We start from the raw sequence: 17,912 nt of genomic DNA on the forward strand, positions 1-17,912 counted from the left end.
CCTCATCAATCAGACAACCAAAAAAAAAAAAACAAACCAATGAAATCACTATAAAAATTACCAGCTGTATGTCAATAAGTTTTTATTTTTGTCTACAATAGAGTCAAGGTTTGAAAGAGAAATATCCTCTATAGAAAAAGATGGTCCATATGGAGATTAAGTAAAAAGAAAGGAAAGCTGTTAAATAATCACATGAACCAGTGTAAAATCACTTCCATGAAAAGTGCAGTGAAAAACAGAACTGATATCCAATGAAGGAATATATTAGGGGGGTGTAACCTAGTCAGAGAAAAGTATCAGTTTCCAATACCTATAGGGTAAGTAAAAGTCATTTAGGCTATTGACTAGTGAAACAATATGGTGAAAGACCTGGTGAAAAAAGAAACTGAAGAAGGCAAAAGGTGGAAGGGGCTAAGGAGGACATTCAGATCAACATAGATAGCCAAGCAAGGGCTAAATCACTGAGGGTATTGCAGAATGTTTTAAAGATTTTAATCTTCACTGTAAAAGCTGTGAGAAGCAAAGTATTTTAGGTTGGAGAAGGACATAATTGGAATTATCTTTCAAAAACAAGTCAATCAAACAAACCTGGCTGCAGATATAAGAGTTAGCTGGTGATTAAGACCCATGAAAAGATACTCAACATCACTCATACATCAGGGAAATATAAATCAAAAGTATAATGAGGTATCAACTCACACTTGCCAGATGGTTAAAGTTAACAACACAGGAAACAACAGATGTTGACAAAGATGCAGAAAAAAGGGAACCCTCTTGTACCGTTGGTGGGAATACAAACTGGTGCAGGCATTCTGGAAAACAGTATGGAGGGTCCTCAAAAAGTTAAAAAGAAAACAACCCCACAACCCAGCAATTGCACTACTAGGTATTTACCCGAAGGATACAAAAATACTGATTCAAAGGGGCACATGCACCCCGATGTTTATAGCAGCAGTATCAACAAGACCCAAACTATGGAAAGTGCCCAAATGTCCATCAACTGAGGAATGGATAAAGAAGATGTGGTATGTATACACAATGCAATATTACTCAGCCATCAACAAGAATGGAATCTTGCCATTTGCAATGAAGTGATTTAGCTAAACAATATTATGCTAAGTGAAATAGATCAGTCAGATAAAGACAAATACCATATGATTTCACTCATATGTAGAATTTAAGAGAAAAAAAAGATGAACATAGGGGAAAGAAAAAATAAGAGAGAGGGAGACAAACCATAAAAGAGACTCTCAACCATAGAGGACAAACTGAGGGTAGCTAGAGGGGAGGTGGGCAGGGGAATGGGCTACATGGGGGATGGGTGATAAGGGGGACGCTTGTGATGAGCACTGCGTATTGTACATAAGTGATGAATCACTAAATTCTAATACTGAAACCAATATTACCCCATATATTAACTGACTAGAACTTTTTTTAGAACTTGAAACCTTAAAAAAGAAAAGAAAAGAACACCTCTCTAAATACTTAGGTAATCAAGAAAGAAAAAGCGAAGACTGCATCTTATTCATAATGGGACTCCAGGACCTAACAACACAAGTTTTCACATGATAGGTGCCAAAATATTATTTTTAAAACAAATAAATGAGTCATTAATCAGATGAAAAAAGCTAAGTATTAACAGATTCATCTAGGAAACTGGCAATATTTTTTAAAGTTATAAATCATAATAAAGAATACAAAGTTATTATTGAAAACTTGCTAATAGTTACCAACATGCTATTGACGGCTCATCACTAACTAATTAAAAGATGTCTAGAATCGGTGACTTATCTTTCTAGATCCACCATATCACCTTCCCTTATTCTTCATTTCCACATCCTTAAAATAAAAAACAGATGACTTGTCCATTGTGAGGTTCAAATAAATCCCTGTATGTAGTGTAATTAGTGAAGTACAAATGCTATACAAGAGCATTATGATGCTATTCTTAGAGATTATCTTCTGCCACTAAGTATGCACTATACGATCTTTCTGGTTTGGGGACCTCCAATGATTATTTGTTCTTTTTTTTTTAATTTTTTTCCCTTAAAGATTTTTTTTTTATTTATTTGACAGACAGATCACGAGTAGGCAGAGAGGCAGGCAGAGAGGCAGGCAGAGAGAGAGGAGGAGGCAGGCTCCCTGCTGAGCAGAGAGCCCGATGCGGGACTCGATCCCAGGACCCTGAGATCATGACCTGAGCTGAAGGCAGAGGCTTTAACCACTGAGCCACCCAGGCGCCCCTGATTATTTGTTCTTAAATTTCAAATTAATGTATTAAAAAGAGATTAAATCAAACACAGTTAAGAAATTTAGAGACAGGGACGCCTGGGTGGCTCAGTTGGTTAAGCAGCTGCCTTCAGCTCAGGTCATGATCCCAGTGTCCTGGGATCGAGTCCCACATCGGGCTCCTTGCTCAGCAGGGAACCTGCTTCTCCCTCTGCCTGCCATTCTGTCTGCCTGTGCTTGCTCTCTCTCCCTCTCTCTCTCTCTGACAAATAAATAAATAAAATCTTAAAAAAAAAAAAAAAAGAAATTTAGAGACAATGATTAAAAAAAAACCTTACGCTAAACTGAGTGATTTCTAACCAAAACATTTCCCTTTTAATATAGTAATAACTTAGAATTCTTTTGAATATACTCTTAAGTTTCAGTGCCCAAAAATAATGAAACACAGACGTATTTCAAAGATACTATCACTAGAATAAAATGTTGTCACAAGATAATATTCTCCTGCTGTTGTACATAGACAAAACCAAATACTGGGGAATAGCTAGCATAATTCTTCTCATAGAAAAAGATGTACGTCTTATAATAATATTCTCCAATATCCCCAAAATCAAATTTAAAGTCAATAATCTAAGAATGAATTATAAATGTTCATTTGGGTACCTCTAAGTTTAAAACTTTTAACAAGAGATGAATCGTGTTTACCTATACAACTTCACACCCAACCGATCATAAAATTGCATGTGGAAAATATCAAGTTTTCCAACAGGAAAATCAAAGAAAACCTTCTGTTCTCATTGGACCAACACTCTCTGGTTGTTAATATGCGTTGCATGTTCTTCATGTGTTCATTAAAAAAAATTCAAAGAGAAAACTGATATAAAGACAGAGGTTATTTACCTATAGTGGTGTTTTTCATGTCTTTTTAATCTCCCCCCCACACACACACACACACATACACTCAAGAACTATAAAAGCAGGTATTTTTTGACTGGTCATTTACTTAAACACATTACAAAATCAGAACCGAAACATGACAAAAAATAAAAATTGGGAGGAGTTAACATAAAAATTGTTCTTTCAAGGGAATTTTTAAAAAACAATAATGCATTAATATTCTAAATAAGTAAATGTACTTCATTAGCAAAATATAAAATCATTAGTAATGCAATGACAGGATTTATAATTTCATAATTGAAAACTGTAGCTAAAATATTTCCAAGAGTTGAAATTAACCAAACTAAATCCCAAAACAGTATAAGCAGAGACTTAAAAGTTAGTACTAAGAAAGAGACAAACAGAACATCTGATGAAAACATGCTCAGAACCAATCATGTTATTTTATTAAATTTAAGATTCTGGACTATTCCTCATATAAAGATTACTTAAGAGGCATTTTTTAAATTTTTAAATATGTTATTAAAAATCACTCAAGACAAATTTACAGAAAAATCAATGACATATTTGGGGGAAAACATTCCTAATTAAAGTCTAGATTCACTTCTATTCTTTATTTCTCAACTCCCCAGAGCCATAAATATAATATATATGGATTTATACAATGAAACTACTCTTTCTGATATGAACAAACTGGTAATTCATGCAAATGCAATTTAGGTCAAATTTTCACCTTGATACAAATACAAGGCTGTAAATTAATCAAATTAAAATACACAGGACAATAGTAAAATAAGTTTTTTAAAAGTTTAAATCTTGTTAAAGAATTAGACTATGCTTGTTGTCACTTAAAATAGAGTCCTATGATATCTCCCATGTTAAAATTACATCTTTTTCTATTTTTTTCTTTAAGATTTTATTTATCTGAGAGAAAGAGAGCATACATGAGCAAGGAGGAGGAGTTGGGGAAGGGGCAAAGGGAGAAGCAGACTTGGCTGCTGAGCAGGGAGCCCCACACTGGGGTTGATCCCAGGACCTGGGATCATGACTTGAGCTGAAGGCAGATGCTTAACTGACTGAGCCACCCAGGCGCCCCTCCCTTTCTCTATTTTTATTATTCTCTTTAAACTATGCTTTTTAAAAACCTAAGCAAAAGACACTCAATGAAATGAAAATATGTGAATGTGTAAAACTTATTTTTAATAAGTCTGAACTACCAGTGTGTTCATATCAGGAAGAGTAGTTTCATTGTACAAATCCATAAATTATGGCTCTTTTGGGGAGTTAAGAAATAGAGAATAGAAGTGAGTCTAGACTTTATTAATTATGAATGTTTTCATTTATGAATGTATGAAATCTATGTACAAAATCTTTTATCATGCAACTGAAAATGCTATGAGCCTCAGTCTTCGGCAGCAGTGTGCTAGAGAAATCCCAGAAGCCCTAGTAAAAAGAATCAATTGTTTGATGGGTTTGGGTGAAGAATAGAACAACAAAGCAAGGGACAGTGGGGTTTCCCAGCTAACAAGCTAATCAGTCATCCCCTGAATCAAAACAGGCATTACTCCTTATTATGAGCCAACAGCCCTCCCCAAAAATTTGACTCACTCTAGGGAGAGAGAAAGGGACTGACTGCAAAGAGACAAGAAAGAACTTTGGTGGCTACCTGACTATACATATCTGTATGCATAAAATTGCTAAACTTTGCTATATTTAAATTATACTCTGGTTTTAAAATGAGAACTAAGTTAATGAAAACAGGGGTATAATTCATATAATAATCCATTATAGAGAACTTTATAAACCAACATCTACACGACTCTAAAGTACTATGAAAGTTTGCTATAGTCATATAGTATTTTCAGGTGTAGCCAGACCTCTAAATATTTTCCAATTTTTTTCCTTACAGGGATTCTACAAATATAAGAATATTTTGAGAAATAAGTATGAAAAATTAAGTTTTCACCTTCAAATATTATTCCTCCCCAAAAAAGTTAAGAACATGATGAGACTAAACAACTAATATCTAGGGGTGCCTGGGTGGCTCAGTCAGTTAAGTATCTGCATTCAGCTCAGGTCATAATCCAAGGGCCCTGGGATCAAGTCCCATATCTGGCTCCCTGCTCAGTGGGGAGCCTGCTTCCCCCTCTCCATTTGCCCCCTCCCCTGCTCATCCTCTCTCTATGAAATAAATAAAATCTTTAAAACAAAACAAAACAGTTTGAAATGGCTAATGACACAAAAGGACATTCTCAGAAAATCCCAAGTCACAGTTACATCAGCAACTATAACTCAGTTTGAAAACCCCTTAATCAACTCTGGAATTTAAACATCTCTGAGAGTATGGATAATTATTTGCAAGACTCTGAGAGTCCTGCATACTCTGAGAGTATGGATAATTATTTGCAAGACTGAATATATTTTATTCAGTTAAGGAAAGCCACAGACAGATGTAGAAAATAAAAAACAAGTTAGCTACTCATACATGCTATGTAGAAAATAAAAAACAAGTTAGCTACTCATACATGCTATGTCACAGATAACCTCAAAAACATTATCTAAGTGAAAGAAGCCAGACACAAGATACCACATATTGCATGATTCCATTCATATGCCATAAAAGATACTTTATGAAGAAAGTGGCTACCTGGGCCAGAGATGAGAATAACTATAAACAGGCTTGAGGGATCTCACTGGGAGGGTGAAAACGTTCTAAAACTGATTTACAGTAACAATTACATAACTCAGTTAAGGTGCTAGAAATCACTGAATTACATACCTGAAATGGGTGAATTTTATGCTATATAAAGTACTCAATAAAGCTGTTTATTAAAAAATTGTAAGTTAGCAAAGCTATTCCTATGGAAAGATGCCTTAGGATAAAAACTTAATGACAACTTGCCACATACTCCTCATCAATGGTAGGTAGCAGGGACTGCTAATTTTGGGTCTTGACTCAGATCTAAAAGTGAATGCCAATTTCACTATTTACTGTATGTATAAGGATTAATAAGACAAAGATCTATATAAAATGAATAAAATAGTATCTCCGTCATGTTGTTATGAAGATTAAATGAGATAATGCATATAAAACTCTTAGTACTATTCCTGACACATATATGCTATTATTATTAATTTGGTATTAAAACTTCCCCGTCAATTTCTCACATACTACTTGCTTACATAGGTTGAAAAACAATTCTGTTCATGAGCTCTTAATATATAAATTATATGCAGGTTAAATATAACTATTTCTCAGTGAATATAAAAATTATCAGAATGAGATTTGATTACAAAGTAATGATACATTTTGAGTGCTGCTCCCAAAATTAATCTCAGTAATTTACAATCAAAGAGAAGCTATCTTCTCATGACTATACATATTAAAAACTTTACAATAAAAAACTTTTAATTACAAATAGTTTACATATTTCTGAGTTTTATTCACACGGTACATTATAATGGATAGTAAGAGTATAATCCAAGTATACAAATTTAAAACATACGTATTTACAAACAGACTTCAAAGGCTCTAATATATGTTAACATCCATAAATACTGGAGATTGTAATATATGTGAAGATAAGTACTGAAAAAAACAAATCAAGTTTTTGGAAAAGCTGAAGTCCAGAATTACCAAGTACACTCTATAAAATCATTAAATAACTGCAGAATGTTGCAAAAAGCTGGAAAATAAAACAATGATAAATTTAACGAATTTTCATTTCTCTGTAAAACTTGTATTTCACCTATTACTGGTTGCTTCATCACTAAGTGGTTTTCAGTTCAAACTGGAATCACTAACAAAATTAAATAAGAAAACATAGACTAATTAAAAATATTATGCAACCAAAACCTATGTATATGCCTGAAACTAATATAACACTCTATGTTAACTACACTGGAATTAAGATTTTTTTTAAAAAAAGCTATGTGAAAATCTCCTTTCAAGGCTGAAGACAACAAAAAGGACAATTTTATATAATTAGATTTAAAAGACAATCTACATTGCCTCTTTCTTTAATCAATTTTCCCCCATTTTAAAATTCCCTTAACTAACCCCATAAGGGCAGGTATCTTGCTAATTTTTTTCTTCTCGAGGGCCATGCAGAGTGTCTGGCACATAGTGGGCATTGATCTCCTATCTGTGAAACATGCGTGAATGAATGAGCAAAGAACATTATCAAGTGTGCAAAAAGGCAGACAAACAGTGGGGAAAGTCACTAGAGTTTAAAAAACAAAAAACTGAAACTGACTCGGGAACACTGTTTACAAAATTGAAGAAAATATGTACCCTATTATGATCATCCTTCCCTGTTTTAATCATCCAGATAAGGATACAAAAGAAGCATTAATGATGAAAAAATTAGTAGAGGATAAAAACAGAAAGTATGAGAAAAACAAAGAAAGGTTCTAAGAAATATGCAAGGAAATGCTTAATAATGCAAAGATAGTTATGTTAACAAGACCATGCAAGCATATCCCAAGTCCTACAACAGAGTATCCCATAAGATAGAAGACTAAGTTGTATCATGCACAGAGCCATCCGGCATGTGGTCCACATTGTTGTATGCCTGACCTGAGGTTACAGGTCGAATAAAACTATTACACCTTAGTAGAGAGTACTAATAAGACCTAGTCACTTGCTTTCAGAAGTTTGATGGAAACTGAGCTAATCTGCTACGAAGGGAATTATTCCAATACAAAAGCAGAGGGGTGGGGGCACAGGGAACTATTTCAACAAGCTATCCAAATCAAGAGAGAAAGCTGGTATGAGAACAGTTTGTACTATGTACTTCCCAAATCAAATTTGATATATGATATAATGGAGAAATTTATCAGGACAGTGTATTTTCATTGTGATTATGCTTACCCATCTCTAAATGTGTAGAAATTCAAGTTTGGATGTGAAATAGATACAGGAATTGAGCCAAAGACAAATGAAGATTGCTGTATTTCTCATTCTCAACTGCGCTAAGCTTCTTTAAAAGATCTATATATTCTTAAGAACTATAAAGCCATCATATAGAAATACAATTTCAGAAGTCATTTACACATTTTGATGAGTTTGAATCTCACTTTGATGAATGAATCAAACCCTGATTCATCTGCATTTAAAGCAGAAACCTACACCAGCAGTGTATGTCCCTTTCAAGAGAGTCTGACAGAGCTAAAAAGTAAACAATGCTGGATTGATATAAAGCTCTGTCTACCCTGAAATGCCTAACTATGTGACCATACACAGAACAGTGTTTTATCTCCTGGGATTTGTTAAAATATATTCTTTCACCAGACTGTTAAAATTAATGTTAACATCTATCATTAGAGAAATAATCTCATAATCAGAACATTAAGTGCTTTGGCTGAATTAATTTACCACTTAGTAATACCTCAAAGAGCTATATTTCAGTATTCTCTTAGATTTCAAACAGATTAACAGTGAGCACTAGGCCTGTGATAGTATCTTTTTAGTGAATAATGCTCACAAAAATTTTGGACTCCCTTAATATAACCACTTAAAAAAAAGAGAAAACTCCTGTTTTCCAATAATTAACAAGCACTACTGCTAATAAAAAGGTGATAAAGCCAGTATGCATATGAATTTGGAAATAGAACATATGTACATATATATACACACACGTGCAACACATATATACACACATATACACATATATGTCAGTCCAGATGTATGGGAACCATGAAGTGTTTACAGATTCATTTTAAAATAGTGATGAAAATCCCAATCTTCCTACTGGTTCTGAAACCTACATCCTCCTAAAGCCTATCCTGAATAAAATAACCCTATGAAAACTCATTTGATTTAATCTTATCTCTTCATTCACTTTAATTTTCATTCTATTCAGTATTATTAAACTTGTCTGTAACATATAGACTGTCAAGCACTGTATTTAAGTTTTTAAGAAATTAACAGTTAAGTATCTTTAAAACATGTTTTTTTAAGAGAAGACAATCAAGAAAAGATCGCTCTTTACTGTAAAAAGTTATAAAATCATTCTGCAGAAAAACAATCTAAATTAGCCATCCCTATAAATGTTAAGAGCAAAAACTACTGTGAAGATAAACTTGTAAACAACCCAAAGAATTCTAACAAATTTATCTTTCCCCTCCTCCCCAAAGTATAGCTATTCCAAATATGTACTTGATCACTTTTTACTTGTTCAAGTTATACCAATTTTTAAGAAAAACTGTGTCAAATGTAAATAATAACTTTTTAAAACAAAAAGCCAAAGATTTATAAAGGATGTAAATTAAGCTTCTGGCTTGGGAGATAAATTAAGATAGAATCTTAACATTAAAAAGCAATGTTTTCACATAGAATTGAAAAAAAACTTGCAAATCATATATTTAATAAAAATTTAGTACACAGAATTCATAAGGAACACAACTCAACAAAAACAATCCAATTTAGATATGAGAAAAGAACTTGAATATATATTCCCCCAAAGAAGATATACAAATGATCAATAAGCAACTGAAAAGATGCTTAACATCAGTAATTGTTAGAGAAATGTAAATCAAAACTATCAAGAAATACCATTTCATATTCTTTAGGATGACTTTATCAAAAAACCTAAAATAGAAAGTGTTGATAAAGATAGAGAGAAATTGGAACTGTTGTGCATTGTTAGGAGGAATGTATAATGGTACAGCTATGGTGGAAAACAAGAGTGGCAGTTTCCCATAAAATTAAACACAGAATTACCATATGATTTAGCAATTCCACCTCTAGGTATACACCCAAAAGAACTGAAAACAGGTACTCAAACAAATATTTGTATACTCATGTTCAAAGCACCATTATCAATAGCTAAAAGGTGGAAAGAAGCCAAATGCCCACTGATGGTTGAATGAATAAACAAAGCATATACATACAATGGAATTTTTCAATCTTAAAATGTAATCAATTTAGAAGGAAAGAAAAGAAAGGAGAGAGGGAGGGAAGGGAGGGAGGGAGGGAAGCAAGGAGTAAGTAAGGGAGGGAAGAAAAAATTCTATCATATGCTACAGCACGGATGAAACCTGAAAACTTATGCTAAGTGAAATAAGTCAGACACAAAAGGACAAGTATTGAATGATTTAACGTACATGAGGTACCCAGAATAGTCAAATTCATACAAAGTAGAACAGTAGTTATCAGGGGCTCAAAGGAAGGAGTACTGGGAAGTTACTGCTTATTGGGTACAAATTATAAAATTTATGGAGATCAACAGGGGTGACAGTAGCACAACAATCTGAAGATACTTAATGAATTATACACTTAATAGTTAAAATGGTAAATCTCATGTTTTGCATCTTTTACCATGAAAAAATTAAATAGTAGTAATAATTTTTAAACAGTGTGGTAGAGTTGAAGGAGCCTGAACCAATAAAATGAGAATTTTAAAAAAAGATGATCAAATTGGAGGCATTGATATTAACTGTGTGCTCTTAGGTTAGGTAATTTGAACTCTCTGGGACTCAGTTTTTTCATCTTTGAAATGAAAAGATTGTAAGACATGATTAAAGTGTTTCTTTCAGTTCAAAACATTCCATGAAAGCACATTCCAGATGCAAGAACCAAAGCTAACTATCAGGTTGCTGCCACTCAAGTGGAGATAAGAGAATTCGCATCCCAGTTAAATCTTACCAGTTTTAAGACAGTGAGTTAAAGAAAATGTTCATCACAAAAGCAGGCAGATGAAAATAATCTATGCTCTGGAAAAAAGGAAATTAAAAAGCTCTATCTCCAGGGGCATTAAAAACACTCAACTCTATGTTCTCAAACTGTGGCATTATAAAGGACAAGGCAGTTGAGCAAACCTCCTTTTGAGCCTGTGGGGTGGGTTACTTATTCTCTACATTAGCTGATAAATAAATATTGGCATTTTTTTAGACTTGAAGGGCCTAGCTTCCATTATAGTTATTCTAGTGTTATTCAGAGCTAGCACAGGAAAATGGCTGTTTCAGTTTCCATTTCAGGGAGACAAAAGGATCAGTATCTGCTTACTTCTCCTTTAGACACCATGTCAATTACAATGAGCCCACTACCACCACCAAATCCTTTATTTCCTAATTAACACTGAACTCAAACATGGATTCCACAGAAACATCTTCCTCAAGCAAATGAACTGCTCAATAACTTCATTAATCAAAACCAACCCATCTGTTACTGTGCTAAATAAGGAATGGGTACTTACAGAGATCCCTCAATCTTGTAAATAAATGTATTTTCCGACATTCCTACGGCTATAAAAATGACTCATGACATATATAAGCAATAATTAGGAAACAGAAGAAACATGAAAGCAGATTTTAACTCGGTAAAAGAAAGAACTATAGAGCTGCCCAATAAGGCATCTGGTTACCTCACAAAGGAGCTGAGACCCTCTGAATAAAATGTCCAACCTGTGATAGACAGCTATAAATCAAAGCTATGTCATAGACTCAGAAACTTAGGATAATGCCTAAGATTCCACATGACCCTATTAACTAAAATTCTGTGAGATCATCAAAATAGTATCTATATACTATTACCTATATACTGGGAGATACTAGGAGAGTTCAGCTTTATTAGCTGCACTATCTCAAATACCCTCACAATACATGGAAATCCACTTTTACTACAAGGCAAAAAGCACGCTGAGCCTTTGAAGATGGTTAACAAAAGATAATGTACCTCTTCAGTCCTTCAGGTAAAAAAGGGATCAAAGACTTTAGAATCAGATAAGCTTCCATGAGAATACTTGCCCAGCCACTATGTGACTTTGGACAATTTATGTAACCTCCCTGAATTTTAGTTTTATAAGAGAATATCAGCTCACAGGATTGTCATGAAAACTTTGTTAAACTAAACACCTAATGGTTCATTAAAAAGGATTTTCTTTCAAATCCTACATATTCTTTAATAACCTGCTTATAAGTTACTGTCTTCATGTTCTCCAGGACTTTCTAAGCTAAAGTAATTATTCTCTGAACTTCCCAAGTATGTTGTAAGTATTGTCTCTCTATAAACGAGATCAATTTTTAAACCCTCAATTACAGGAGTCAGTGAATTTAAGACTAGAGTATAATTGTAGAATTACAAGCCTGACGAAGAAGAAATTTGGTTAATGAGTTTTTGATTACCTGGTTTAATTTTTAAGTGTTCATATTAAACTCAGACATCCTTAATCATAAAAAAGTCTAGGCCCAAAAGTAGCCTTTCAAATTCCTCTCCCATGATATCCATTCGCAGATTCAATAAAGCAGCCCTGACTTTGGTGAGACAGTATTATCCCCACAGGAAGCCTCCACACCCCAAAACCAACCTCCTCATGTCTAGATACATACCCAATTCAACAAATAAAACCCAATTCTACTGCCACTTCTATGAAGCCAACCACGACATCCCAGGACAATTTTCTACTTTCTTTAAACTAACAGGGCATTCTTCTTAAGCCTCAATTTTACCATTTAAAGACAACCGTTTTCTTATGTGTCTAGTGTCCTCTCCCACTAGAATGTAAGTTGTCATGCTCAGGGGTATCTCTTACCCTCACTGCAGTCTACTGTATTCTTTTCCCAATCCCAACATGTAGCACAATGTCTGTCAAAATATAGAGAATCAAAAAATATTTATGAATGACATCTGATGTCCTCTAATATAATTGAAGCTGCTTAAGGAAAAGGGAAAATGGCACAGGAATAAAAAATAAACACATACTTTATGTACTTATTTTTCAATTAAAATTGCAGATTAAGGGGCCCCTGGTTGGCTGAGTCAGTTCTAAGTGTCTGCCTTCAGCCTAAGTCATGATTAGGCTGGGTCCTGGGATGGAGCCCCACATCAGGCTCCCTGCTAAGCAGGGAGCCTGCTTCTCCCTCTCCCTCTTCTACTCCTCTGCTTGTGGATGCACTTTCTCCCTCTCAAGTAAATAAATAAAATCTTTAAAAAAAATAAATAAAAACAAAATAAAATTGCAAATCAAGAATGTGCAAATGATCGATGCTCATGTAATACAATACTGTATAGTGACAAAAGCAAACAATCTAAAAACTACATTCTTCCATATAAATGAATCTCACAAACATATTGACCGACAGAAGCCAGTCAAAAAGGAGACTATGGACAATTCTATTTAAGTCCAAGAACAAACAAAACTAATCTATGTTAGAAGAAATCAGGATAATGGTTAAACTTGCCGGAAGGTAAGTAAGAGAGGCTTATGAGATGATGTTATTCTGTTTCTTAATCTTCCTGGTAGTAACCAAAGGTCCAATTCACTTATGAAATACCATAATATATGCACTTTTCTACAAAATAATATTTCAATTAAAATTTTAGAAATAGAATAGACATATTTATTATAGTTTCTCTGTTCTGGAAAAAAAAAGTTAACTCCAAGAATGTATCTAGAAACCTAAAAGCATTACAACTGTAGAAATTTTTTAAAAACGGTCTACAGAAAAAAAAAATTAATTAATTAAAAAAAAAATAAAAACTGTCTACAAGGCACCAAGTTTTATTCCTACTAGTCATAACAAAGTTATACTTTATTACCATTTAACCAACACTTTATTGCCCACTTTTAAACATCCCCTTACTAAAAGAGGAAGAAAATTAAAATTTGAATTAATTGCTCAAGATCTCTGTCATTAAATATTATTGTTACTGTGTCTTTCCCATTATACCTTACATATTTTAGTCCTGTTCTAGGGACTAAAAGATTAAGCTAACGTGATGTAAAGCAATGAAGACAAAAGTGTTTTGAAATGCTTCTATTTTTATGTTTGGAAAGTGTGCAATACAGAATGAAAGATAAAATATGACCAAAATATTTTGAAAAAAATAAATCCCAAGAAACTGGAGTTTAGTATTAGCTTGTTCATTAAGGCTAAAATATATTAACATGAACAAGCAAATGGGAGAAAATAATTTATTTTCAATGTTACTTAAGCCACATTTTTAAAAAATTTATTAACAAACTGATTAAAACAAATGTTAGTTTGAAGTTTCATATAAAATTAGTATCAATTTTGACATTTTTAAACAAGAAGTACGAACTATTTTTTTGTTTTACATAAAATCTAGATTTCCATCGCTAACTAAAACATACCAACTAAAATTTTTTTCAATGTGATATATGTGTTTCAAAAGCTATGACCTACAGTAAACATGCTCTTCTCATCATTGAAAAAATATACAGATATAGATATAAATAGCATCGTACATGTCCTTTAAGAAACTGGAATGTGATTTTTAAAAATCCAGATGAAACAGCTTCATAATTTGAGAAAGGGAAATAACATATTGGGAACAGAGTTGACATCTAATGACACAACCAGGGTGGCTTACTAAAATAATTTTCACTCACTACATGAATTAAATAGAATTCTCAGTTCTCATATGATTTTGATTTAACTCAGGCACTACATGATGTATTTTATCTGGTATCTTACTCATTTCATTTAACTAAGATACTTCTCAATTTAATGAGTTTTATATGTGTTACTTTCAATTTAGAGTTGCTAAAAACAAATTATAGTTTATAGTCATTAAGGAAAATAATGTAAAGAAACTATTTCAAAGCAATATACTCATATAAAGCATAGAAAAGTATCATTCAAATAATATAGAAGTGGTCTTAAATACCAAAAAGCAAGTCACATCCAAATACAAGCATTGTGTGAGGTCATTCTTTTAGTATTTAAATGGAATATTTTCTTTTATATGCCAGCAGACTTATTTTATATCCCATTTGACAATATTTAAAGTAAGCCCTATATAATCTTTAAACTAACCCTTGCCTATTTGAATATTCAGATTTTTTCATATAAAGGCTATTAATTCATTTTGAAAATTCTGGCTTCTTATTTTCTAAAAAAGCCAAGTATTTTCTATAGTAAATTGCACTGTTTTTCTAAAAATCTCAGTGTTATGAAAGATAAATAAATCAGCACATAACTGAGATAACAGTGCTCACATTTATTAAAGTTGATATTGACATACCACTGGGACATATCTGCTGGTATTTCCTAGTAGATCAGAATATAAAATTTGGCTCAAATGCAACATGCTATGTATATACAAATAAAATGTTAAAAAGTGAATGTCTATAAAATATAATAAATAACATGTGTGGAATAGGGATGACTAAGGATAAAATTAAACTTATCAAGAGAAATAACAATGATCATTTAATAATGGTTTCATTTTATACAAGAACTGATTTCAAGACTTGATTAACTGCAACTTCTATATTTCTTAATTTTCTGGACCAATAGGCAAAATTTTTTGAATTTAATTTAATGAGCATTTAATTTAAAAATTTCATTTTAAAAAGTTATATATTATTAAAGAAATATATTTTTAACAAATGAAGTACTTTAAAGAATATTTTCTAGAACTTCTGTTGCTTTTCATAAATAATAGAAAATACATCCTATAAAAAAAAAGCTTACTAATCAGGTGGGGAAAGCAAAGACATATTCTAAATAGTAAAAGTAACCTAATTTTAAAATATAGAAATATTTCACAAGAATTTAATTTCATGTGTTTAAACCTTATTTCATATCTTCAACAGTTTTGTTTTTAATATATTAAAAGTTTGTTCTCAACTAAAAAAAACAAAAACAAAAACAAACAAACAAAAAAAAAAAAACAAAGGGATGGTGAGTGTTGGCTTTCTTTCTATAACCCTCTTTCAATTTAAGGAAATAGGACCTCCAAATAAAATAATCCAAAACCAAATGAAAATAAGGTCTAAAATCAGTTTCTTTCAAAATGCAGCAACTACAGACATATCAAACACTCTAAATCTATGTTATGGGTATGCTTTTCTTAGTGGCTAGGAATACACATGAAATTGTTATTTAGGTGATAAATACTTGAGCCTTGGTATTAATTTGCAACTTTTTAATATCTTTGTAGCCTCTCTCAAAAAGGAAAATATAAGGTATTTGCCTTTGCAGTTCCTAGAACAGTGTGAAGCAGCAAGAGTTTACTATAGTTACAACATGAATTAACAGTATCCCATCAACACTTAACACTACCACGAAAGATACTATGATCTAGTACACTTCAGGCATTAAAGAGAGATTTTTAGTGTCTCAGTAAAAGACAGTATAACTTTAGATATTTTTCTAAGGTTTTGTATAAAACTAACACACTTGCATAAGACAGACACAACTGGGTTTTCCCCCTTTCATAATAAATGAAAATTATCATAAACCACATTTTAACATAATACTTACCAGCACGTGGGTAGTTTCAGAAGTTTACCATAAAGAGCAGTGCTGAAAGACGGAATAATCGGTACAGGTAAGCAGTAAGATCCCCTACAATCCAAAGATGTCAGTCCTGCCTGGAAACCAAATATCTGAAACAAAAAGAAAAGATCCAAATGTTCACAGAGACAAAGTTCTAATAAGCACAGGATGAAATACGTCAGTTTCAATTTGCTCTACAACAGCTGCACACTAAATATGTTCCAATGTCTTTTTCCACTTCCCAAACATCAACATTTTCTTTTATTCAATTTAACACTGACTAAATCCAAATTAAGAGATTAAAATATATAGTATTTCTTTCACATCCCTGAAAGATCACTGCTCCTTACTAACTCTGTTTCACATTTTATTTCTAAACATAATTCTCATTTAGTGTTTGTCTGCTACAATGCACATACTTGCTATTAATATAAACTGCCTGCATTGTGCACATTATAAAAATTAACTTTAATAAATTACTGTTAATATCACTTAATGTTTAAAAGAACAGTAATTACAATAAAAACTATCATAAAAATGTATTTTGCCTTCAACTTACATTATGCACACACAAAAAGGATATTCAAATATACCCTAAAATGTTACATCTTTTCCCTTTCTTTTGTGAAAATTGTAGGGCTGAGGTTTTTCACCCCCAGAAATTTGGTACATGGCATAAATTTTTCTTCATATGTTTATACTTAAAATGAGCAGATCACACTCAAAACTTTTATAAGCATTCCTGGAAATTCCTGAACAGTATACTTGGTTTAATCGGAAGAACCAATAAAACATCACATTATATATGAAACACTACAGAGAACTTACTATATTTCTGCTCCAATTATTTCCAATGAGGTAAAAATAAACATCTCAAGCAAAAAACACTAACACACAGGGATACAAAATAGAGTTACTGTTTCCCAACAACATATAGAAGCCTAACACTTATCTTTATTTTTTTTTTATTCCTTAGGTTCATAAAGCACTGACCTTCCTATCTCTAGGATTTATATTAACTGATTAGTTCTACAGTGAAACATGTTTAAGATTTTCAATCACTAAATTTCAAAACAAAATACTTTCATTTAATGAACTTCTAAACTAATGACTAATTTCTTAAAAAGTATTACACTACTTCCAAATGGTTTCAAAAAGCTGTTATGTCCCTATCATTCATCAAACTGAAATCACTCGCTCTAAAGTCAGTTCTAAACAAACAAAATAATTTTTTTGGAAATGAGACATTAGTTAGAATTACATATTTTTAGAGAAAACTGCATTTCGAAGAACCTACTTACCTAATTACTATCAAAGAAAATGAAAGTGATACACCTACTATCCTGTAAGTACTACAATCAGCCAAGTGGCAAGAAATCCAAAATTGAGAAGGAAAAATAAATGATTCTAATACTTAAATGATCAACCTTAAAAATTCAGTTATTCACACACATTATCTTCAAAGACTTGTTCCGAGCAACACTGTATACCAAGAATTTCCAGGCACTGTGCAATTTCAGGAATTTCTTATTTCCTCT

The 17,912-nt window shown here is 32.4% G+C and overlaps 1 protein-coding gene across 5 annotated transcripts in view; it reads right to left on the reverse strand.

Annotated features, from left to right (window-relative positions):
* Nucleotides 1-17,912, reverse strand: part of LOC111146810 (vacuolar protein sorting 13 homolog B) — a 755,552-nt gene that overhangs the window by 620,145 nt on the left and 117,495 nt on the right. For all 5 annotated transcript variants that reach the window (XM_022502501.1, XM_022502502.1, XM_022502500.1 and 2 more), the window contains one exon: nucleotides 16,360-16,484. In XM_022502501.1, coding sequence (XP_022358209.1) covers nucleotides 16,360-16,484 — 125 coding nt within the window. The remainder of the gene's footprint in view (nucleotides 1-16,359; nucleotides 16,485-17,912) is intronic.

The sequence above is a fragment of the Enhydra lutris genome, unplaced genomic scaffold (genome assembly GCF_002288905.1).
Source record: "Enhydra lutris kenyoni isolate GAN:26980312 unplaced genomic scaffold, ASM228890v2 scaffoldscaffold14, whole genome shotgun sequence".
Taxonomy (NCBI): Eukaryota; Metazoa; Chordata; class Mammalia; order Carnivora; family Mustelidae; genus Enhydra; species Enhydra lutris.